Source organism: Carcharodon carcharias, chromosome 15, assembly GCF_017639515.1.
Source record: "Carcharodon carcharias isolate sCarCar2 chromosome 15, sCarCar2.pri, whole genome shotgun sequence".
Lineage (NCBI taxonomy): Eukaryota > Metazoa > Chordata > Chondrichthyes > Lamniformes > Lamnidae > Carcharodon > Carcharodon carcharias.
Genome location: NC_054481.1, coordinates 56,317,567 through 56,343,636, shown reverse-complemented (window position 1 = coordinate 56,343,636; position 26,070 = coordinate 56,317,567). Strand labels below are relative to the sequence as shown.

The following is a 26,070-nucleotide window of genomic DNA, read 5'->3' as shown; positions in this document are numbered from 1 at the left end:
TCTTTCTACAGGCTGCTCAACTGGCATTGTATCACCCACATTTGTGATCCAGCTGTATCATTACCCAGATTAAACTGAACCTCTACAATGGGCAATTTTTCCACCACTCCAACTATAACTTTACCTAACTTCCTTTGCTCTTTAAATGTCCCTTCCACAATGGAATAGATTTAGCATCTCCATGAATCCCACTTATTATTACCTTCTCCTGCCGCACTCCCTTTGAACAACAAATATCACTATCCCACAACATTAAGGATTGACCAGCCCCTGTGTCTCTTTAAAATTTTAACATCTTTACCTACTCCACCCTGCACACATGGAAAGATTTTCCCTTCACATACAAAACCATTAAACATTTCTGCAACCTGCTCCTCAGAATTGTCTTCAATAAACTATGAATACAATCCCACTTTTTTACCTTTCACTGATTCTCCGTTGCACCTGTACACAAAACACTGGCTTCTCCTGTGCCTGAACTGCCAAACCCACTGTACTTTTACTTCCAGAGCTTTTCTGCATCCCTACAGAATTTTCCTGCAACCTCCCAACACATTGACTTTGTGTGCCCCACTTCATTACAATGAAAACACCTCAATTTTCGAATATCACTTCTACCTTCAGTACCTTCCTTTTTATTCTGAGAAAAAAACTACTTGGGAACTTCCAGCTACTCCTTCTCTTCTCTGACTATCTACCCTCCTTGCACCTTCCCACTTTTTATCCTTTTCCAATTTGAAAGTGTGACGGAAAAAAGGTTTAGCTCTATGAACCAACTCATAATCATCAGCTGTCTCTGCTGCTTGTCCTACAGAATCAGCCCTCTGTTTCTCTACATGAGTTCTCACTACTGAAGGGATTTTACTTCCAACTGTAGATGTTGTGCTGTATTTTTAACTATATCTGATTTCCTAGCTCCCGCAGGTAGCCCCAATTTTAACTTATCCGCCAACTCTGTTGGCTTACTCTTGGTTATTTTCTCCAACCCAATCAGACTTATCTCCTCTACTCCTAGAAAAGTCTTAGCAATTGCCAAAACCATCTTGCAGCTTCACCACTTATGAAATAACTCACCAACTTCTGAATTTAAAGTTCCTCTCGTACTTGTAAGCTTAAGATTCACTAATTCCTAACCAATCAAGGAATTAGAAATATAATTTATCCCCAAACGAGCCCCCAATTGTTATGACCGATGCAGTTGGTAAAGCTGAATTATTTAAAAGTCCCAGAGGGAAACTTCAAACAACTGTCATAATCTATAATTTTAAGTGTTATGTTTGAGATGCAAATCTAAATTCAGAAGTCAGACCACCAGTTCTTGAGGTTTTACATTAAACTAACAATAAATCCCCTTTCATAGTACCAATTTTATTAGTAATATAAACATATGGCTTGGCATCTGCTAGATACGTGTCAGTTTTCACCCCACTTCTTGAATGCTCTATTCAAAAATGCAAAAGTATGCTATCTCTCTTACATATCAAAACTAGTACACATCAAATCACCCAGACTTAATGGCTTTAATCCAATTAAGACACACCCACAAACTAAACCTCTATTTTAAAAGAAAATATTTTCCAATATTATATACATTAATAGCTTCATGACATCTTCTTAACTCAAATTTACTTAATTCATATTGAAACTATGTTTTAAAAAAAAGCTGTAGCCTTGTTTTATCAAAATTGCTGAACTCATTGTGAGTAATTTAGTTTTCTTTTTTGAGCACAATCCACAATAGGGGGAGACCGAATAAGATGTAAAAGGCTAATGACTGCTCTCATCTCTAAATTTGGAATCAACCAGTTGCATTTGTGATGGGGGCATAGGGTAAAGCAGGCTAATATAATTTAGTTCTAATAAAATTTACATGCTTGCAGTGGCTCTGTTGGTACCACTCTGCCTTCTGAGTTAGAAGGTTGTGTGTTCAACTCCCACTTGTATCAAAAGCTTTTGTGCTGCACTGAGGGAGTGCTGCACTGTTGTAGGTGCTGTCTTTTAGTTGAGATTTTAAACATCTCTCTAAAGTGGACATAAAACACCTCATGAAAAAAAGTAGGGGAGTTATTCCTGGTGTCTTGGCCACTATTTTGTCCCTCCGATCAACATCACAAAAAAGCAGATTATTTAGCCATTTATGATAGAACTGTATCTCTTCAGTTAGTTTAAAATTTTATCTGAATTATGAACGTAAGAAATAGGAGCAGGAAGCCGATCATTCAGCCCCTCGAGCCTGCTCCATCGTTCAGTATGATCATGGCTGGTCTTCTGTATTAAATCCACTTTCTGCTCTGCTCCCCATAACTCTCGATACCCTGAAAGACCGAAAATCTATTGATCTCAGTCTTGAATATTCTCAACAATGGAGCATTTGCCATCCTCTGGGGTCGACCATTCCAAGGATGCACAACCCTCCAAGTGAAGGAATTTGCCCTTATCTCAGTTCTGAATGATCAACCCTTTATACTAAGACTGTGTCCCTATGTTCTGGATTCGCCAGCCAGGGAAAACAACCTCTGTACTTACCCTGTCAATCTCCTTCAGTACCTTTGCATGTTTCAATGAGATAACCTCTCAGAAAAATAAGTCCAGAGTATTTTTTTTTCCATTAGGCATAGGCAATGAATGCTGGCCTAATTGCCATTGTTCAGAAGGCATTTTAAGAGTCAACCATATTGCTATGGGTCTGGAGTCACACGCAGGCCAGACCAGGTAAAGACTAGAGATTTTCTTCCCCAAAGGACATTTGTGAACCAGATGGGTTTTTTTTTAAATGACAATTGGCAATGGTTTCATGGTCATCATTAGACTTTTAATTCCAGATTTTTATTGAATTCAAATTTCACCATCTGTCATGGAAGGATTTGATCCCCGATCCCCAGAGCATTATCCTGGGTCTCTGGAATACTAGTCCAGTCCAGTGACAATACCACTCTGCCACAACCTCTCAGTATAGGCTCAATTTATGCAGTGTCTCATCAGAGGACACAGCACTCTCATGTCAGGAACCAGTCTAATGAACCTTTGGTGTACCGCCTCCAAAGCAAGTAAGTCCTTCCTTAGATATGAAGACCAAAACTGTGAATAGTGCTACAGATGTGGTCTCACCACCAAAGCCCTGTACAATTGCAGGAAGACTTCCTTATTTGTATACTCCAATCCCCTTGCAATAAAGGCCAACATGCCATTTACTTTCCTAATTGTGTGCTGCACCTGCATGTTAACTTTGCATTCCCTCTGAACATTAACATTTACAAGTTTCACACCTTTTAAAAAGTATTCCACTTTTCTGTTCTTACTACCAAAGTGAATAACTTCACACTTCCCCACTTTATATTCTATCTGCCACCTTGTTGCCCACTCATTTAACTGGTCTATTTCTCTTTACAGCCTCTTTGTGTCATCCTTGCAGCATAGGTTCCTCCCTAGCTTTGTATCATCAACAAATTTAAGCACATTTCTCTTTCTATCTTTGTTTAACTCATTAATGTAGATTGTAAATAGCTGAGGCACCAGCACTCCTCCTCCTCCTCCTTAGGCAGTCACTTGGGACAGACATTGATTTTCTTCCTCTCGAGTCGTGGGCCTGAGGTGAGTAAAAAGTCCAGTGCTTGATCCGCACACTCTGCACAAGTGGGGCTGGTAGTGTTTGATGAGGCGGGAAACTTGGACCTTGATACGCTCTTTCTGCAGTTTGGGTGGTCTTAAGCAAGAGATTCCCACAGATTACTAGGGATGTTGCATTTTTTTCAAGGAGGCTTTGAGGATGTTCCTGAAAATTTCCTCTGTCCTCCTGATAACCACTTGCCTTGACGAAGCTCAGAGTAGAGAGCTTGTTTTGGGAGTCTTGTGTCAGGCACGCAGATGATGTGGCCCATCTAATGGAGCTGATTAACCATAACCAGTGACTCGATACTGGGGATGGTGGCCTGAGAGAGAACACTGATATTGGATCACCTGTCCTACTGTTGAATTTGCAGGATTTTGTGGAGGACATCATTGGTGATATCTCTACAGGGATTTAAGGTGTCTGCTGTACATCGTCCATGCCTCTGATGCATATGAGCAGGCAGGCAGCACTGCCGCCCTGTAGACCATGAACTTGGTGCCGGTTTGAGGTCTTTGTCATCAAACATTGTTTGCCTCAGATGGCTGAAGTCTATGCTGGCACATTGGAGGCAATGTTGAGTTTCAACTTTGATCTCTATCCTTGCTCAGAGGAGGCTCCCAAGTTATGAGAAATGATCCCCCTTGTCCAGTGATTTACCGTGGATCTTGATGTTTGGGGGGGGCAGTATTGCACAGTGGGAGCAGGCTGGTAGAGGACTGATTCTTGTGGCTCTCCACTAATTACAGCCTGCCAACTTGAAAATACCCTGCTTATCCCTACTCTCTGCTTCCTGCCCTTTAGCCAATTTCCTCCATCCACGCTAATATATTATCCCATAACTTGGTATTAATCTTTTGTGAGGCTTCTTATTTATGCCTTTTGGAAATGCAAGTATACTCCCATCTACTGGTTCTTCTTTATCTGCCCAGCTAGCTACATCCTCAAAAAACTCTTATCAAATTTGTCAAACATGATTTCCTTTTGTAAAACCTTGTTGAATTTGTCTTGTCTTATACAAGCGCATTGTTAAGACTTCCTTAATAATAAAGTTCAGCATTTTCCCAACGACAGATGCCCAGGTGAACTGCTCTGCAATTCCCTGTTTTCATCTCCCTCCTTTCTTGAATAGCACTGTTACAGTTGAGAATTTCCAATCCTTTAGGACTGTTCTAGAATTTAGAAAATTATAACCAGTACACCCTTTATCTCTGCAGCTATCTCTCCAATCCCGGGATGTAGGCCATCAGATCTTGGGGATTTGTTGGCTTTTAGTCCCTTAAGTTTTTCCAATACTTTTTCTTTGCTGACATCAATTACCTTAAGTTCTTAACTCTTATTAGTCTTTTGGTTACCCTCTATTTGTCATCTTCTGTGAAAGCTGAGACAAAAATATTTGTTTAACACCTCTGCTAGTTCCTCTTCCCAGCGATAATTTTTCTTGTCACTAATTACCATTATACAGTGACACTGACTGTACTTGCAGAATGAATGCTGTAGTGTTCTACTCTCCTTCACACGCCCCCAACCCAACTAAGACATGTTATAAGTGTTTGTCGGTTAATTTCTTTCAGTCATTCAATTTGCCTTTTTAAAAGAATAAGCATATTTTCATCTTAGCCATTACTGGTGCTGATTGCTGAATAACCTCAACATAATATGGTTATGAGTCCTTGGAAGTTCCAATCCTAATTTGTAGTTGGTATCCACATCACTTGCCAGAATCTGGTCCTGATGTAGTTTTCCCTAGTTGAGTCCATGGTGTGTGGCCCCAAAACAATGTTACAACAAATATATGATGTCTGGTTCTGTTGCTCGATTTCCATTATTAAATTTAAAGTTTCTATTGGCTGAATTGAAGTTCCTGTTAATTCAACACTTTTATCCTGCTGATCTCATCACAATGCTGTCTTCATTCCTTTTGCAGTCTAATGATCTATAGCAGAATGTGCTGCTCACCCTGCACTTAAGTACTTCTTAAATCAAACCAGAACTCTTTCTCCGGTACATCGATGATTACTTCGATGCTGCTTCATGCTCTCATCGGGAATTGGAAAAATTTATTAATTTTGCTTCCAATCTCCACCCCTCCATCATTTGCACGTGGTCCATCTCTGACACTTCCCTTCCCTTCCTTGACTCTCTGTCTCAATCTCTGGTGATAGACTGAAAGTCCACCAATATCCATTACAAGCCTACCGACTCCCACAGCTACCTTGACTACAGCTCCTCACACCCCGCTTCCTGTAAGGATTCCATCCCATTCTCTCAGTTCCTTCGCCTCTGTCGCATCTGTTCTGGTGATGCTACCTTCAAAAACAGTTCCTCTGACATGTCTTCCTTCTTCCTTAACCGAGGTTTTCCACCCACGGTCGTTGACAGGGCCCTCAACTGTGTCCGGCCCATCTCCTGCGCATCCACTCTCACGCCTTCTCCTCCCTCCCAGAAACATGATAGGGTCCCCCTTGTCCTCACTTATCACCCCACCAGCCTCCGCATTCAAAAGATCGTCCTCCGCCAACTCCGGCATGATGCCACCACCAAACACATCTTCCCTTCAACCCTCCCTGTCGGCATTCCGTAGGGATCGTTCCCTCCGGGACACCCTGGTCCACTCCTCCATCACCCCCTACTCCTCAACCCCAACATATGGCACCTCCCCATGCCCGCACAAAAGATGTAACACCTGCCCTTTCACTTCCTCTCTCCTCACCATCCAAGGGCCCAAACACTCCTTTTAAGTGAAGCAGCATTTCACTTGCATTTCCCCCAAATTAGTCTACTGCATTCGTTGCTCCCAATGCGGTCTCCTCTACATTGGAGAGACCAAACGTAAACTGGGCGACCGCTTTGCAGAACACCTGCGGTCTGTCCGCAAGAATGACCCAAACCTCCCTGTCGCTTGCCATTTTAGCACTCCACCCTGCTCTCTTGCCCACATGTCTGTCCTTGGCTTGCTGCATTGTTCCAGTGAAGCCCAACGCAAACTGGAGGAACAGCACCTTATCTTCCGACTAGGCACTTTACAGCCTTCCGGACTGAATATTGAATTCAACAACTTTAGATCTTGACCTCCCTCCTCCATCCCCACCCTCTTTCTGTTTCTTCCCCCTTCCTTTTGTTTTTTCCAATAATTTATATAGATTTTTCTTTTCCCACCTATTTCCATTATTTTTAAATCTTTTATGCCCCCCCCCACCCCCACTAGAGCTATACCTTGAGTGCCCTACCATCCATTCTTAATTAGTACGTTCGCTTAGATAATATCACCAACTTCAACACCTCTGTGTTCTTTTGTCTGTGACATCTTTTGGTTATCTGCTCCTATCACTGCTTGCTTGTCCCTACAACCACAACTCCCCCTTCACTCTCCTCCCCCCCCCCCAAACCTTAAACCAGCTTATATTTCACCCCTCTCCTTGGATTCACCTAGTTCTGTCGAAGGGTCATGAGGACTCGAAACGTCAACTCTTCTCTTCTCCGCCGATGCTGCCAGACCTGCTGAGTTTTTCCAGGTAATTCTGTTTTTGTTCAGGCTATTTCATGGCTTCCTTGTGATAGTAGGGTTTCCAATTTTCAGAATGCATTGTGTAAGTATGTTTCAAGCTTTGACCCCCCCCCCCCTGCCAATAGGGTTAATTTCATAGAATGATGCAACACAGAAGGAAGCCAATCGACCCATTGTGCCTTTGCCAGCTCTTTGAAAGACCTGTCCAATGAGTTCCAAACAAACTTGTCTGGTGTTATTTTTAATTATGAGGAAGTTTGAAGGCATAGGTCATCAACCTGCTCGGTGAAGAATAGAAGCAGTGCATGTACTATATGGAATACATAGAATATACAGGACAGAAACAGATCATTTGACTCGATTGGTCTACGCTGGTGTTATGATTCCACATGAGCCTCCTCCCATCCTGCTTCATTTGACGCTAACTGCCTATTCTTCTATTCCATTCTCTGTCATGTAGTTAGCTTCTCCTTAAAGCCATCTATGCTATTTGTCTAGTGTCTTAAATGCACTAAAATGTCCCAAGGCGCTTCAAAGGAGAATTATAAAAGAAAATTTCACATCCACTGTAGCCACATCAGGAGATATAAAGACTGATGACCAAAAAAGGGGTAGGTTTTAAGTAGTATCTTAAGGGAAGAATAGAGAGGTTTAGAGAGGGTTGCTCAGTAGGTACTGCTCCTGCCTCTGAGCTAGAAGCTTTGGGTTCAAGTCCCACTCCAAGACTTGCTGGCCGTGGACGGAGCATTCAACAGGTTGATAATCTGCCTGCTAATCCTTCTACACTTCCTCACAATTCCCTAAAAGGGAAAAACAAAACAAAACAGACAGATATCTCAAAGGGTTGTGGCGCTGGAGGAGATTAGAGATTGGGAGGATTGAGGTTGTGGAGCGATTTGTAGCAAGGGTAAGAATTTTAAAATAGAGCCTGTGGCTAACCAGGAGCCAATGTAAGTCAGCACATGGCTGATTGGTGAACGGAACTTCTTGCAAGTTAGGAAGTAGACAGCAGAGTTTTGGATGACCTTAAATTTACAGAGGGAAGAAAGTGGGAGTCCGGCCAGGAGTGTGTTGGAATAGTCAAATCAAGAGGTAACAAAGGCTTGAATGAGAGTTTCTGAGGGCTGAGGTGAGGTGGAGCAGAGTTGGGCAATGTTATGGGGGTGAAAATAAACGGTCTTAGCGATGGTGCGGATATGTGGTTGGAAGCTGATCTTTGGGTCAGAGATGACATGATGGTTGTGAGAGGTTTGCTTCAGTGTCAAACAGTTGCCAAGGAGGGAACGGAGTCGGTGGTTGTGGAATGGATTTTATGGCAGAGACTCAAGCCAATGACTTCAGTCTTTCCAATATTGAGTTGGCAGAAAGTCAGCCAAATTAGAACGTGTGATAGGTTGAGAGAGATGGTGGTGAGGTAGAGTTAGGTGTTGTTGCGTACACATGGAAACTGACGCGTTTTGGATGATGACATAGAGGGGCATCATGTGGATGAAAAATAGGAGGGGGCCAGGAATAAATTCTTGGAAGACACCAGAGGTAATAGTACAGGAGTGGAAAGAGAAGCCATTGGAGATGATTCTCTGGCTACAATTAGATAAAATGGAACTAGGTGAGTGTAAGCCCACTCAGCTGGACAGTGATGGAGAGGCATTGGAACAGACTAGTGTGGCCAATCAGGTCAAAGGCTGCACACAGATTAAGAAGGATGGGACATTATGGTTTACCTTTGTCGGATTTGTCATTTGCAAGTTGATGAGAGTCACTTTGGTACTTTGGCAGGCGCGGAGACCTGATTGGAGGTATTCAACCCTGGAATTCAGGGAAAAAATGGACACTGATAGCAGGTGATGACATATTGAAGGACTGTGGAGAGGATGGGAAGCTTGGAGGCGGGTAGTAGTTTGCAAGGAAGGAGGAATCAAGGGTTTTTATTAAGGGTTGGGGGGAACATTACCTGAGCGGAGAGAACCAGTAATATGGCAGGCAGGGTGGGAATTTGGTAGTCAAGAGTTTGATAGGAAATAGGATTGAGGTTGCCTCAACTACTTCTAATGGCAGTGTATTCCATATTCTAACCACTCTATAAGAGATTGCTTCTGAGTTCCTTATTAGATTTATCTTATATTTACGAGCTCTAGTTTTGGGCATTCACAGTCAAAAAGTCTTTTCGACATCTACCCTATCAAATACATTTGTAAGTTTAAATGCTCCCTTCAGTTATCTGTGACTTTCTCCTTTGCTTGAGAAAAAGGTCTGTTGAGTCTGCTGAAAGGGGTGTAAGCTCTCAAGTGCCACAGCTACAGCAGTGAATTGATCCTACTAGTTGCTCCTCTTGTGCTCTTTTCCCTTTTATTCATTGCATTTTGCTTAGAATTCTAATGGATTGAATTAATTAATTCCTGTGCATTTCCATAATATTGAATTTTGACTCGCTGAATCCTTCCCCAACCTCCTTCACCCACAGGCACACACTTTCTTTGGTTGCCCTGGTTGAGGCTAATTGAATAGGTGAACCCAGTCATTATGCCTGTGGAGTGACTGAAATGTAATTTTAACAATGACAGAGCTTCATTATTGTGACAGTGGGTTGAATTGACTGCTGTTTCTTTTTATTTATTCAAATCTAAAATTGTCTAATAAAAGAAAATCAAATTAACATTCCAAAGTATTGAGGCGCAGAGAATTGCTTTTATTGCAACTCTTCTGATGGTTGCACATTAGGCTTATTTGCATTTTATATAGATCCCTATTGAATTCTGTTCACTGTTCTGAATTTTGTGTAATCATCTGCTGTTCCTTATTTTCACACAGGGTTTTAGTGAATTTATTGCTGCTGATTTATTACTCTTTTTCCAAGTCTTCATGGTACATTAAAAAAATTATATGATTAATTCCCAGTTTACCGTTTGGCCTAAAATTGAAAAGTGATTCATTGAAACAATAACCTATAGTTTAGACTATCATGATCAGGTAATGTTGAAAATGCCCATCTGGCTCCAATTAAAATTTCTATTTCGTAGCTTGGAGGAATAAATGACTTAAGTTTTTGTTTTTCTCCTGTTATTTAAATAATTGCACAAGATTGAGATCTGATAAATGTATTTACGACTGTATATAATGCACATCTGTTTAATGGTCTTTTGATGTGAAACTCAGCGCAATAATGATCAAGTAATAAACACCTTAACATTGTGATGTACCCACTTAGTTTGCAATGGGAGTGATGTGGTTTACTTCAAATTTCTATTTCATTTTGAGAGGAAGAAAGAAAGAAGTGGGGAAATCTTCAGATGTGTGAAGTGTGACACATTATTAAAAGATAATTTAGTTAAATAGCATTCTGTGAGCATATATCTGTACACTTCATCTTTGATACCAGGATTGATCTTTACTGATAAGAGGCTATGTCAGTCAATTGCCTGTTTATGCACAGTTCATGGGAAATAGATGCATAACTTGTTTGGCAAGTCATGTATATATTGACCAAGAATGTGCTCTTCAGAATTTCAATGAACTGCAAGCCTACTTAATCACTTGTACTTTGAAGTGATTATAAATTAAAATGAAAGGATGCTTATTAATTGAATATTACCACAAATAACCCTTTTTGTAGGAAAAGTTTTTTATTTTAGTACATTATCTTCAGATGAAATAAGGCAGTGAATTTTAAATATTTGACGTGTAACAAACTATTAAAATAATTGAGGAACTCCCCTTTGATAGATCAGTTATGATGTATATTGCTTACTGTTGAATTGAACCATGTAGACCAAAAATGCCCCAGATTTGCACCCTGAATGGAATAAGCTGATCTTAGCCAGCATGGTGGTAAGATTATTACATTTGGTTGCTGCTATTTACACCCCCAACTCCTTTCTATCCTTGTCAATTTGAGATATCACGTCCTCAAAAAAAAAAGCCTGTGGTTCGCCAGGCCAGATCCAGGCTTCTAATGATCTGAGTTATTGTTTATTTGGTTATTTTCTATTTGCTCTTATGTTTTGTTTCTGATTATTGATTATCCTGATTATTAAAGTAAGACTAGTGGATTTCACTGCCAGCAGGAGGAGAGTTTTCCCCCTGATTCCTTTTGACTTCAGTTTTGCTTGGGCAAATTACTTGCAGAATTCCTAGCCTCTGATCTGCTCTTGTAGAGCAGTTCAGTTTCTGGTCATCGGTAACTTCCAGGATAGCATGTGAATAATGGGGGATTCAGCGATGGTAATGCCATTGAACGTCAAGAGGAGATGGTCTCTCTTATTGTAGAAGGTCATTGTCTGGCACTTTTGTGATGTGAATGTTACATAGAAACTTATAAACTACGAGCAGAAGTAGGCCATGTGGCCCTTTGAGCCTGCTCTGCCATTCAATATGAATGCCGTATTTCCGCTTTCTCTCTATACCCCTTGATGCCTGTAATATCCAAAAAATTATCAGTTTCTTTCTTGAATATACTCAGTGACCTGGCCTCCACAGCCTTCTGTGGTAGAGAATTTGACCACCCTCTGATTGAAGAAATTTTTCCACATCTCCGTCCTAAATGGTTTGCCATTTAGTCTGTGGTCCCTGGGTTCTAGACTCCCCAACCAGGGGAAACATCCTCCCTGCATCCAGTCTGCCCAGCCCTGTTAGAATTTTATACGCTTCAATCAGATTCCCTTCTCATTCTTAACTCCAGTGAATAGAGGCCCAGTCGAACCAATCTCTCCTCATACGACAGTCCTGCCATTCCCGGTATCAGCCTAGTGAACCTTTGCTGCACTCCCTCCAAGGCAGGTATATTATATTTTAGATAGAGAGACCAAGACTGCACGCAATACTCCAGGTGTGGTCTCACCAAGGTCCTGTACAACTGCAGTAAGACTTCCCTATTTCAGAATTCAAATCCTCTTGCAATAAAGGCCAACATACCAAGTCATTTATGTATATCGTGAATAGTTGGAGCCTAAGCACTGATCCTTGCAGTATGCCACTATTCACTGCCTGCCACCCAGAAAAAGACCCATTTATTCCCACTCTCTGTTTCTGGTCTGTCAACCAATTCTCAATCCATGCCAGTATATTACCCCCAATCCCATGTGCTTTAATTTTGCCCACGAGCCTTTTATGTGGGATCTTATCAACAGCCTTCTTGAAATCCAAATACACCATATCCATTGTTTCTCCCTTGTCTATTCCACTGGTTACATCCTCAAAAAACTCCAGTAGTTTAGTTAAGCATTATTTCCCTTTCATAAACCCATGCTGACTTTGTCTAATCCCACTAATGCTTTCCAAGTGTCCTGTTACCTCACCTTTTATAATAGACTCCAGCACTTTCCCCACTACTGATGTTAGGTTAACTGGTTTGTAGTTCTGTTTTTTCTATCCCTCCTTTTTTAAAATAGTGGGGTTACATTTGCCACCCTCCAATCTGTCAGAACTGCTCCAGAGCCTATAGAATTTTGAAAGATGACCATCAATGCATCCAATATATCAAGGGCCACTTCCTTTAGCACTCTGGGATGTAGATTATCAGGCCCTGGAGATTTTTCAATCTTTAATTCCATTAATTTCTCTAGCACCATTTTTTAACTAATACTGATTTTCTTCAATTCCTCCCTCTCGCTAGACCTTTGGTTCCCTAACATTTCTGGGAAATTATTTGTGTTCTCTTTTGTGAAGACAACAAAAATATGCGTTCAATTCTTCTGCCAATTCTTTGTTCCCCATTATAATTTCCCCCGCCTCATACCCTTGTAGCCCCCTTTATTTAGATTCAGGACCCTAGTTTCAGTTTCAACTTCTTCACTCTCCATCCGAATGAACTATTCCATCATTTTATGGTCGCTCTTCCCCAAGAAAATTGTTAATTAATCCTTTCTCATTGCACACTACCCAGTCTAGGATAGCCTGCTCTCTAGTTGGTTCCTCAAAGCATTGGCCTAAAAAAACCATCATGTACACACTCCAGGAAATCCTCCTCCACAGTATTATTGCTAATTTGGTTTGTCCAATCTATTTGTGGATTAAAGTCACCCATCATTACAGTTCTACCCTTATTGCATGCGTCTCTAACTTCCTGTTTAATGCCTTCCCTGACATCTCCAGCACTGTTTGGACAGTATTGCCCATAGACAACCCCCACCAATGTTTTTTGCCTCTTGGTGTTTCTTATCTTGACCCAAACAGATTCCACATCATGATTTTCTGAGCCAATGTCCTTCTTCAATATTGCATTGATTTCCTCCTCTACTAACAACGTTACCCCACCTCCTTTCCCTATTTGTCTGTCCTTCCTAAAATTGAATACCCCTGGATGTTCAGTTCCCATCCTTGGTCACCCTTAAGCTATGCCTCCATAATTGCAACTATATCATAACCGTTTATACCTATTTGCGCTGTTAGTTCACCTACGTTATTGCAAATGCTCTGTGCATTAAGATACAATGCCCTTAGACTTGTCTTTTTAACCTTGTTAGTCATTTTAGTTTTATTTTGCACTATGATTCCAATTGTCTTTCGCTCTTGTTTTTCTGCCTTTCACTTTTGCTTCTATCCTTGTTTCCCTCTCTTCTGTCTCCCTGCTCAGGTTCCCAGCCCCCTACCATTCTAGTTTAAACCCTCCCCGACAGCACTCGCAAACAGCCCCCAACCCCCCCCCCCCCCCCACCCCGGCCAAAGCCAACCCAACCCACCCCGAGGACGTTGGTCCCAGTCCTGCTCAGATGCAACCCGTCCTGTTTCTACTGCCCCAACTTCCCCAGAACCTGTCCCGTTTCCCAGGAATCTGAATCTCTCCTCTCTACACCACTTCTTCAGCCACATATTCATCATATATATCCTGTTGGAATCCATTATTAAGGGAGTAGTAATGGGGCATTTGGAAAGTCAAAATGCAATCCATCAGAGTCAGCATGGTTTTATCAAGATTAAATAATGTTTGACTAATTTGCTGGAGTTCTTTGAAGATGTGACAAGCAATGTGGATAATGGGGACCCTGTAGATGTAGTATATCTGGACTTCCAGAAGGCCTTTGATAAGGTGCCGCACAAAAGATTAATACACAAGATAAGATCACACGGAGTTAGGGGTAATGTATTAGTTTGGATAGAGGATTGGCTAACCAACAGAAAGCAGAGAGTTGGGATAATTGGGTCTTTTTCTGGATGTCAAGCTGTAACTAGTGGGGTGCCACAGGGTTCGGTCCTTGGGCCCCAACTATTTACAATCTATGTTAATGACTTGGATTCAGGGATAGAAGGTACTATAACTAAATTTGCAGATGGCACCAAAATAGTTGGGGTAGTAAGTTGCAATGAAGAAATAAGAAATTTATAAATGGATATGGACAGGTTAGGTGAATGGGCCAAAATTTGGCAGATGGAGTTGACCGTGGATAAGTGTGAGGTTATCCATTTTGGTCAGGAGAATAAAAAGGCGACTTACTATTTAAATTGAGAGAAACTTCAGAACGCTTTAGTGCAGAGGGATCTGGATGTCCTCGTGCATGAATCGCTGAAAACTAGTATGAAGATACAGCAGCTAATAAGGAAGGCAAATGGAATTTTGGCATTTATTGCTAAAGGAATAGACTATAAAAATACTGAAGCATTGTTGCAACTGTACAAGGCATTGGTGAGATCGCACCTGGAGTATTGTGCACAGTTTTGGACCCCTTACTTGAGGAAGGATGGAATTGCACTGGAGGCGGTTCAGAGGAGGTTCACTAAATTGAGGCTTGTCTTATGAGGAGAGATTGAGCAGTTTAGGCCTATACTCGCTAGAGTTTGGAAGGATGAGAGGAGTTCTAATTGAGGTATATAAGATGCTAAAGAGGATAGACAAAGTAGACGTGGAGCGGATGTTTCCCCTTGTGGGGCATCCTAGAACGAGAGGCCATAGTTTTAGGCTAAGGGGTGGTAGATTTAGATCAGAGGTGAGGAGGAATTACTTTTCCCAAAGGGTTGTGAATCTGTGGAATTCACTACCTCAGAATGCATTGGATGCCGGGATGTTGAATAAACTTAAGGAGGAGATAGACAGATTTTTAATTAGTAATGGGTTGAAAGGTTGTGGGGAGAGGGCGGGAAATTGGAGTTGAGGCTGAAATGAGATCAGCCATGATTGTAATGAATGGCAGGGCAAGCTCGAGGGCCTGAATTGCCTACTCCTGCTCCTAGTTCTTATGTTCTTATGTTACTTCTACTCTCACTAGCACATGGCACTGGTAATAATCCTGAGATTACTAACTTTTGAGGTTCTACTTTTTAATTTACTTCCCAACTCCCTATATTCAGCTTGTAGGACATCATCCCTTTTTTACCTATGTCGTTGGTATCAGTATGTACCACCACCACTGGCTGGTCACCCTCCCCCTTCAGAAGGCCCTGCAGCCTCTCCAAGACATCCTTGACCGTGGCACCAGGGAGGCAACATACTATCATGGAGTCTCTTTTGCGGCCGCAGAAACACCTTTGTTTTCCCCATAATATTGAATCCCCTTTCACTATAACCCTGCCACTCTTCTTACTTCCCTCTTGTGCAGCAGAGCCACCCGTTGTGCCATGGACATGGCACCTGCTGCTTTCCACTGAGAAGCCATCTCCCCCAACAGTATCCAAAACAGTATACCTGTTAGAGAAGGGGACACTGACGGCAACAGGGGACTCCTGTACTACCTGCCTCCTTCTACTCTGCGTGGTGGTCACCCATCCCCTTTCTGCCTATTCAGTCATTGAAACATAGAAACATAAAAAATAGGGGCAGGAGTAGGCCATTCGGCCCTTCGAGCCTGCTCTGCCATTCATTGTGATCATGGCTGATCATCCAACTCGATAGCCTGATCCCGCCTTCTCCCCATATCCTTTGATACCTTTCGCCCCAAGAGCTATATCTAACTCCTTCTTGAAAACATACAATGTTTTGGCCTCAACTACTTTCTGTGGTAGCGAATTCTACAGGCTCACCACTCTGGGTGAAGAAATTTCTCCTCATCTCAGTCCTAAATGGTCTACCCCGTATCCCTAGACTGTGACCCCTGGTTCTGGACTCCCCCACCATCGGGAATATCCTTCCTGCATCTACCCTGTCTACTCCCGTTAGAATTTTATAGGTTTCTATGAGATCCCCCCTCATTCTTCTGAACTTCAGCTAATATAATCCTAACCAACTCAATCTCTCCTCATATGTCAATCCCGCCATCCCAGGAATCAGCCTGGTAAACCTTTGCTGTACTCCCTCTATTGCAAGAACATCTTTCCTCAGATAAGGAGATCAAAACTGCATACAATATTCCAGGTGTGTTCTCACCAAGGCCCTGTATAATTGCAGCAAGACATCCGTGCTCCTGTGCTCGTATCCTCTGGCTATGAAGGCTAACATACCATTTGCCTTCTTTACTGCCTGCTGTACCTGCATGCTCACCTTCAGCAACTGGTGTACTAGGGCACCCAGGTCTTATTGCACGTTCCCCTCTCTCAACTTATAGCCATTCAGATAATAATCTGCCTTCTTGGTTTTGCTACAAATGTGGATAACCTCACATTTATCCACATTATACTGCATCTGCCATGCATTTGCCCACTCACTCAGCTTGTCCAAATTACACTGAAGCATTTCTGCATCCTCTTCACAGCTCACCCTCCCACCCAGCTTTGTGTCTGCAAATTTGGAGATATTACATTTAGTTCCCTCATCTAAATCATTAATATATATTGTGAATAGCTGGGGTCCCAGCACCAACCCCTGCGGTACCCCACTAGTCACTGTCTGCCACTTGGAAAAAGACCCGTTTATTCCTACTCTTTCTTTCCTGTCTGTCAGCCAGTTTTCTATCATATCAATACACTATCACCAATCCCATGCGCTTTTAATTTTGCATGCTAATCTCATATGTGGGACTTTGTCGAAAGCCTTTTGAAAGTCCAAATAAACCACATCCACTGGCTCCCCCTCATCAACTTTACTAGTTACATCCTCGAAAAATTCCAGTAGATTTGTCAAACATGATTTCCCTTTCGTAAATCCATGCTGATTCTGTCTGATTCTCCACTGTTTTCCAAGTGCTCAGCTGTGAAATCTTTTATAATCGACTCTTGAATTTTCCACACTACCGACGTCACTGGACTGGTCTATAATTCCCTGTTTTCTCTCTACCTCCGAGGCTGAAGCATAATCTCCCTATTTTTGTATTCAGTTTGCCACGCAATAAATGATAACATCCATTAGCTTTCCTAGTTATTTGCTGTACTTGCATACTAGCCTTTTGTGATTCATGCTCGAGGACACCCAGGTCTCTCTACACCTCAGAGCTGTGCAATATCTCATCATTTAGGTAATATGCTTTCTCTTTTATTAAATTAATGGAAACTGTTTTTCCATGTCTCCTATATCCAAACCTGCCATAATCCTGTACACCACTATCAAATCTCCCCTTAATATTCTTTACTGCAAGGGCAACAACCCCATCTTCTCCAACCTAACCATATTGCTAAAATCCTCCATCCCTGGAACTATCATAAATCTCCTCTGCATCCTCTCAAGGACCATCACAGCCTTCCTAAAGTGTGGTGATCAGAATTGGGCGCAGTACTCTGTTGTGGCCTAACTAGAGCTTTATGCAGATTCTGTATGTCTTCCCTGAATTTGTATTCAGTGCCTCTCTTTATGAAGCCCACAATCCAAATGCTTGCTAACCACTCTCTCAATGTCCAGCCACCGCCTAAGATGAATGCACCTGCATCCCTCGGTCTCTCTGTCTCTGCAGACCCTATAGAATTGTGTAATTAAGTTTAATTGTCATTTTCCAACCCTTTTTCCAAAATACATCACCTCACCCTTCTCTGTATTAAGTTTAATTTGCCACTTTTCTGCCCATTCTGTTATCCTATATTATGTCCTTTTGCAGTGGATTGGTAGCATCCTCACTTTTTGCCACTTCTCCAAGTTTATGGTATCATCGGCAAATTATGAAATTTTACTGTGCATTCCAATGTCCAAGTTGTTCCCTCCAGTCTCAAAAAGAACCATTTTCCATGACTTGCTGTTTTCAGTCCTTAAGCCAAATGTTTTCTCCAGGTTTATACTGATCCTCCTATTTCATGAACTACAATCAGCTAGCCTTTTATGTGGTACCTTGTCTAATGCTTGTGGAGAACATCCACTGCATTCACTTCATTAATCTTCTCTCTTCATCAAAAATTTCAATTAGATTAGTCAAGTACAATCTGCCTTGTACAAAGTGCTGTTATGGCACAGCCGATGGTAAATGCTGAGTTGTTCAAATCCTGAAGGGAAACTTGAAACAACTGCCACCACTTGTTTTGTAATTTGTATAAATTTTGAGATGCATGCCTTGAATTCTGTAGTAATAAGACCACCAAGTCTTCGAAGTGTCTTATGAAACTAAATTACACCTTTTATTAATAGAAGAAATGATCTTAAATACATACATAGATCTACAAATTACTGCTATGATAACTTCTAAATCCCCTAATTAATCCAACTTCCAGTTACACTTTCGTTAAGGCAACAGTAAGACATACAGATTTTAAAAGACCCAGGTAAGGTGACATACCATACCCTGAATCAGTCAAATATAGGGTGAGTTTTCTTAACTTCAGTTCTTTGAAGACAGCAGCATGAGGCATAAATGCTGAAGGCTTTTCACTCTTGTTAGGTCCTAAAACGCCTACCCTTACACATAGCCTTCACTCCTTTATACATATTTTCCCCTTTGAATGCAAATGCCCATTGTTTCACTATGCCTTTGGACTTTACCTTCCTGATAATAAAAATCTCTTATCGTCCTAAATTTTACCACTAATCTTTGGGATAAATCAACACATTAAGTTAACACATTGTTTCTGAACTCCACCTGGCTAGGTGTAATATTTCATTCCCTCTTTTGAAAACAATCTAGCCTGGCTTAATTAAAAATGCAAATGTCCTTTTCTACCTTACATTCTAAACTTCCCCCATGTTTACATCAAAGCCTACAGAGCAGCTGCCTTTAATCCAATTAATTCCAGTAACTATTATTTCTTCCTGACATCATGTTGGCTGTCTTTAATTAACTCAGATTTCTCCAAAAGACTCTTAGGTGCCGACCACCTTACCCTGCATCCTTGTAAGCTATTACTGTATCTGTTGCACAGGGTTTGCTGTATCTCTGTAATTCTGATAACATGGCCTATTTACCATTGCCTCCAGTTACACCATTTTATAACATTTTTTTTAAGTAGATCTGATTTTAGATTTTGCCCCTTTAACCTAACTCCCTGGTACCTTCTCCTGCTGCCTGAATGACGTGGTACTCCTTGACATGCTGAATCTGTTCTTTTCTCCTCCTGTGCTATCATACATTATCCAGACCTATTCCGTCCATGGCTACCATTTCATTTAGTTTAAATGGATTATTTCCATCTTGGCTCTTGCTGCTCTTTCATTTATTTCTTTGAAGCCACAGCCCATCCTTCTCACTAAGTTCTTTATTTTGTTTTTAGCTGGCTTTGTTCCTTCTCATTCACTGATTTATTTTCCACTTTTGTACTTTGTAATCTATTTGCTTATTTTCCATTTGGTCTCATATTTAATTTTCAGTGGGGCTAGTTCATACTCATTTATTTCTACCCTAGTCTTTTCTTTACTCCATTATTTATGCCCTCATCCAACCCACACTTACTGGTTAATTTAAAAAATATATATTTTTGCCCATATTTGTTTTCTCATTTCTTTTCCATTCTCTTCATTCTTCCCACTCTACATTATTCATTTATTTTGTTTTTGCTTCTTCAGAACTTCCAATTCCTTTTCATAATGTGCATCAATTCTTTGGTGCCAGCGCTCCACAGATATGACACAATCTATTTAAACCCTCGAGCAACTCTGCTGTAACCTGTAACAGCATGTTGTTCGCTTGTTATTAAACGGGGCATCCTGTACCTACTGTGTGCAGTACCACTAGGAAACATTGTACAGGGTGCCCTAACCATGATACACAGGCCACACATAGCCTATTAGTCTCAGCAATATGATGCATTAGATCCAGGAAATGCTATTCTATTTCCTCGTTTTTTACTTATTGCATTGTTCTATTTGGTGGCATGCAAAGGGCTGTTCTTGGAGCTGCAGCTTGTTGTTGAAAAGATGCTATTCGTTGTTCCTGTCCCTTGATTCGAGGATGACGTTACCTTAGGGTCATGAGCTTCTGCCATGGGTCGTCTTGTGATTGAACAGGTAGATTGTTGACCTGCATATCTTTGGGCACATGAGGCAGTACATCCCATGAGCTGATGGAATTCTGAGTGTAGTATTTCATTCGTTTTCTTCTTTCTGCCACTCTGCTTTGTCATGAAGACGTTGGGACTTGAAGCATGATGTTGCTTGATGGACAAGTTGTCACCATTCTTAATAATTGGTGGCAAGCTCTGTTCAGTCATTAAGGGCAACGTTGTCCAGCTTCAAGGAGAACTGCAGAGTGTCTTTGAATGTTTTCTTTGCCCTTGCCGATGACATTGGCTATTTGAGAGTTGAGAGAAAAGGATCTGGAACAGGAAGTAGTTTTACGGCTATTTGGACATAATGCCCAGTCCATCTATGTGTGGCTTAATTGGATTAAAGCCAGATGGTTTTAGTGCTTTGATGTATAGTAGTTTTGAGATGTTAATTGGGCGAACAGCAATTTAAAATGTACTGAGTACATTGACATTTTGTTGAATAAACTGTTCAAAGACTAGGGTGAAATCTTGTACCTAGCTAGGAGACACCAAGCAACATGTTTATATTACTAATAAAGTTGGTACTTTGAAAGGGGTTTTATTGTTAGAAGAAGTGGAGTTCAAAGGGCCTGGAGATACAATGAGAATTTACATTCATTGGGAAGGCTAGGTGTATACAGAAGAGTTTTGTGTGCAGGAGTCAGAGGCAGGTGAGTTCTAAGCCACCTGTAAGCCCTACCACTATGCCTGCGAAGGAACAAATTGAAAGGAACCTCATTATGGATTCGTAAGTTAAAATGTGCTTTGCCTGGTGTCTGTTTAAGTCTATGGGTTATTGTTGCCTGGGGGTGATTAATGTGGGGATTTGTTTAATAGTTATTATGGTAGTAATTTGTAGACATGTTTAATACCTTGTAAAATTAATAAATGTTTAATTTAGTTTATATAAAAAAAACTTGGAGGCCTGGTGGTTTCATTTCTGAATTCAGAGTCCTCAAACATACCAATTGAAAATATAGCTTACCACAGTTTCTTAAAGTTTCCCTTTGGGATTTTCAATAACTCCGCCTTTACCAACTGCTGTGTCATAACAGTACTAAGAAACCTGATGAGTGAAGAGGGTATTAGGATTGGGGATGCTGTATTCAGAAGCAATATTAGCAGGGCCGCCTTGGCATTCTGTGTTGGTGTAAGCTAAAGAACAACTGCAAAGTTGGTTTTTACTGACCACTGTTATCTTGAGTTCCAAGTAGTTTTACGTTTGTGTGCCCTGGAGATTTTGTTGACTAAACATTTATGGTTGACAGTTCTTTTTAAGCTGAAAATTCCCTACATTGCACACTGCTGCCCTGGTTGTAGCAGGGGAATTGCTTGATAGGAATTTCTTAATTTTCTATTCTTGGAATTGATAAAACATGTCAGATGTTTAGATTTGGTTAGATTTGAGCGTTGGTCATAGCAGTCACTTGATCCCATAACTGCATTCTATTCACTGCAAAGAATACAGTGTAATTCTAAGTGCTAAATGCAATTCACACAGCTCTGCAGCTTGTACAAATTTATAATCAGAGAGATCAGCAGAACAGAGCGGGAGAAGTAGGACTAGAAAAATTAATATTTCTGCATTGTCAAATTCATGGGCTGAATTTTTCCATCGACGAGAAGGAGGCAGGGCCCGCTTGCTGACGCGGGATGATGTCGGGTAGAATCCCCAACGTCATCCCGCCCCATTTAAATCTTCAGGAAGATGAGGGCACAGCGCGATCAGCTGTCCACCCACTGTCCTGTCATTGGCCAATTGAGGCCATTGTCGGTATAATTAAAACAATTAAAGTACCTGCCCGCCCAACCTTAAGGTTGGTGGGCAGGTCAGGAGCCCTGGCGGGCTTCTGAAGAAACATGAAACATCATCCACCAGTGGAATGAGGTTTCATGTCGGTTTTAAAAAAGTTTATTAAAGTTTTTGTGAAATTTATTAACATGTCCCATCTCATGTGACATCGTCACATGAGGGGGACATGTTAATGATTTTTAAATTTTTCTATTTTTAGAGTTTCAGAAGCTTTCAGCGATCTCCCTGAGGCAGCACATAGTCTCAGGGAGATGTGCACTCAGCGAGCACTTGCATTTGGGGAATCCCCCCCCCACCGCCTGCATAGGAGGCGCATAGCGCTTCCCGATGGACGTCACGCTAGGCAGGCCTTAATTGGCCCGCCCGTGCAAAATGGCAGCAGGGCCTGTTTCGGCGGTGGTGATTGGCTGCCCACCCGCCGCCGAGTCGGTTGGGCCCGCCCGCCCGTCAAGGGCAAAATTCAGCATGTATGGAAGACTTGGTCTTGTCCTCCCTGCATTGGTAGCAGTCTTCATTGTTGCGTTCTTTTTTTGAAACGGTGGATTTTTGCTGCCCTGTAAAGTGTACATACTATCTTTGTGCTATTATTGTATCAATCCTGTTTAGGGGGAGAAAGGGAAGGTGGGGAAAGCCATGGATGGTGAGACCATAACTCTGGACTGCTGGAATGCAACATTCAACTGTTTGTGTCTGCAGACGTTGCTAGATGAGAGCTTTTACGACAGGAGGGGTGTTAATTTAAGTAGCACTAATTTCTCCTCTCTCCTTTGTTTATGGACAGATGGTGTTTTTGATTTGCTTCCCCTTTGTAAGCAGTGGCGTTTTTCCCAACCCCTCAGTTTTGGTGTGATCCAATTTCTATTAATAACCCCACAGCAAACTCGAGATAAGATGAACTCAAAGAGTTAGTTTTTGCACATACTCAAAACGCGGGAGGAGGGTGGCAACATTGCCTCCTTTGCATTCATACAGTAAAAGAGGGATAGAGAAAAGAGAGATTTACGGTACAGAGTCCAAGAGCCCAGAAGCCAAGTCCAAAGAGATATTACTTCACAGAGGCCTGTGGGCTGAAAACTGATGTCAGTTAATGCATTTTTCTGGTGGTGTTGACTTCACACAATGTGATAGGCATGCAGAGATGACTCAGTCTTGTAAATGATGGTACAGGCTTTCCAGTAGAAGCAGAGTAGATCGGACCAAGTGTACAACCTGGACAGAGCTCCATTCCTCTGAGGCTGCTTGTAGGGTGATAAACAGCGTACTGATTTTGCAGTTCCACCGGGCAATATTACGGGTTCCACAAACATTGTATTTGACAGTCCCTTGTCTGGGTTCCCAAGATTGTTACATGTCTCAGCCGTTAAAAATTGAAACGAAAGTTGTGGGATCCTTTGCCCTAGCAGATGAGTAGACTTCGGTTGGCCAGCCTGGATTATGAAATGCAGCTGGCCTTTGTATAGCTCTCTTTGAATTTGGTCTGTGTAGCCCATAATGTGTTGTTTGTGGCTGTTCAGAGTTAATGATATGGAAGCTTCTCTGATACTGCCAGGTAGCTCCTTTGGTTCAGGGGTCACAGGCAGATGTAGATTCAGCCATTTCAAGATCTTGTCCAGTTTTAAATTTTGAGAGACAGCTATGTGCTTATCTCTGTAGATTTTTGTCATGCCCAGAAGACCTGAAGGAATATATGCCCAGAAGACCTGAAGGAATATATATCTATACCATCTGGTTCCTTTATAAACTTTTTTTTTAAATGGACTAAAGGCTTTACACTGATTGAAGCCTGACTAGCTATGGCTCTCACAAAAGGAATTTCTATCCTTCAGAAACAGTAAGAGCCTTGTTATCGCTAAAGAGGTGTTAATGCCTCTTGTGACTGCAGAATCAAATTCCAGGGAAATGCATAAATGCCCTTTACATTTCTAAGGCAAATCTCTGGAAAACAGGGATGATAGGTCTGTGAGGATAAAGGGACCCAGAAACCTGTTAAAGGTTATTAATGGATGAAACATTAACCATCTCCAGAACCCAGACCTGGAATATACATCCTTTTTCCAAAGCAAGGGGAAGAAGTGGGAATTATGTCACAGGAAATTCAAACTTCCGATGGGCAACTACCTTGCACTGGGAACCAATCGAAACTCCGATTTTGATTTGGAGACTTTGGATGGTTCCAACTATACAACCAGAATAGTTACCCAGAAAAAATTAGAAGAATTAAAACTACTTCTAACTCCTGGGTAACTATAGTACTGACCCCCTGAACCCCGCGGGAGACACCCCCCCGCCCCCGCCAGCCACCCCTCCATCCTACCCACTTAACTTACACACTGGACCTTTAAACTTACCTGCTTTACAACAGCTAGCACTGTGAAAAAGAGGGTGTGGCCTCTATCCCCCGACTCTGCTGCATTCGACTAAAGGCCCTGGGAACCTGCTGCACTACACTTTTCTCACTCAGCCCGAGCTGGAAGGTCGGGCGAGAAAGGTACAGCTGCATCCCAGTGTAAGTAAATAGGAACGGAGTGGCAATCTGACTGTGATTGCACTCCTCGGAAATTCCAGCCCCATATCTGTACTGACCGGTCCAAATTCACGTTCCAGTGTCTTGACTTGGAATCACAAATGCTCCATGGTTCGATGTTTTAATGGGCCTGAGCAATTATGTCTTCAACACTTCACCATTCATTGCCTGAATTTCTTAATCCAAATAATATGTGCATATTATATATTGGAGAAAACATTACGTTGCCTGTTTACCTATGGGCTTACTACCCTCCAATTCTCTTGGGTTAGAGATTGGAACTTTTTTAGATTGTAGGGTTTATGTTTTAAATTGGTGTCACTGTTCCTTGAGGATTCAGCTGTCTCCTCTAACTGAGAAACTATAGTTGTATTTCAGAATAGAACCTTGAACGCGTTGGGGGCAGGAAGGCAAACTAATTGATTATAAAGGTGCAAGTACCTTAGAGATCTGTATTCCTAAACAGTTTCCTCTGAGGATAATGACAAATCTTAGTTATATTTGATGGCTGAAATAATGACTTAAAACATGACTAATTAATTTTTGGAACTGATAAAAAAGCAAAATAAGCTTTATTTTGAATTCAATTGCACAAATATTACCTCAATCCGAAAGGGAATTTGGACAGGTTGAGGCCTCTAGCAATCCTGTTTGGTAACAGACTGCAAAGAAATTATACTACAGAAACCAATTGATTTGTTTCTTTCTTTTATTTATTTCCCCATGCCTTTGGACTTGAAAACTTGGTTGAAACTAGACACGCGCCATGTGGGGAAAAAGTTATTACGATGTCTCTCTTACTATTCCTTAGAATAGTACATTATTACATTGAGGTCTGATACTGGCTGATGAATCATTGAGTGAAGTTTTCAGCTTACAAAAGGATTCAAGTCTTGACAAAGTTCCAGAGTTTCGATAATCTGAAACTCCCTCTGCCAACTCTTGCTAGCCTTTCACTTCATTGGAGGAAATAACGTAATATCTCATGGGAATCTAAGAAAGCCACCCACTTGCTTTTTCTCTCACCTTTTGTGCATTTCTAATCCTGCTGCTTGTTATCTGTTGAAGTGCTCGAATGTTGGAAAAAACTCGACAGCAGCTTCAGGATGATGTTTTGAACTTGCGGACCCAGCTTCTCTCTGAACAGAAGAAACGGGAGCAACAGGAAGCAAATGCCCGACGCATGGAGAAACGCAGTATTCTACTTATCAAGGTATGTATATTGTATTATATGCCTCTGCATACAAAATTGACAAACATTCAGTTTGCCATTTTGCCTGATGTTACTGGTGTGGGGCTTTACCTTTACCGGCAGCACTGTCCCCTCTCAAGTGGCCACCATACACCTTGATATGGTTGCAACAAGTGCATGGTGGGAC

At 41.6% G+C, this 26,070-nt stretch overlaps 1 protein-coding gene across 2 annotated transcripts in view; it reads left to right on the top strand.

Annotated features, from left to right (window-relative positions):
• mad1l1 (mitotic arrest deficient 1 like 1) overlaps positions 1 to 26,070 on the top strand; it is a 996,118-nt gene that overhangs the window by 196,697 nt on the left and 773,351 nt on the right. For both annotated transcript variants that reach the window (XM_041206006.1, XM_041206007.1), the window contains exon 11: positions 25,760 to 25,904. In XM_041206006.1, the coding sequence (XP_041061940.1) occupies positions 25,760 to 25,904 (145 nt within the window). The remainder of the gene's footprint in view (positions 1 to 25,759; positions 25,905 to 26,070) is intronic.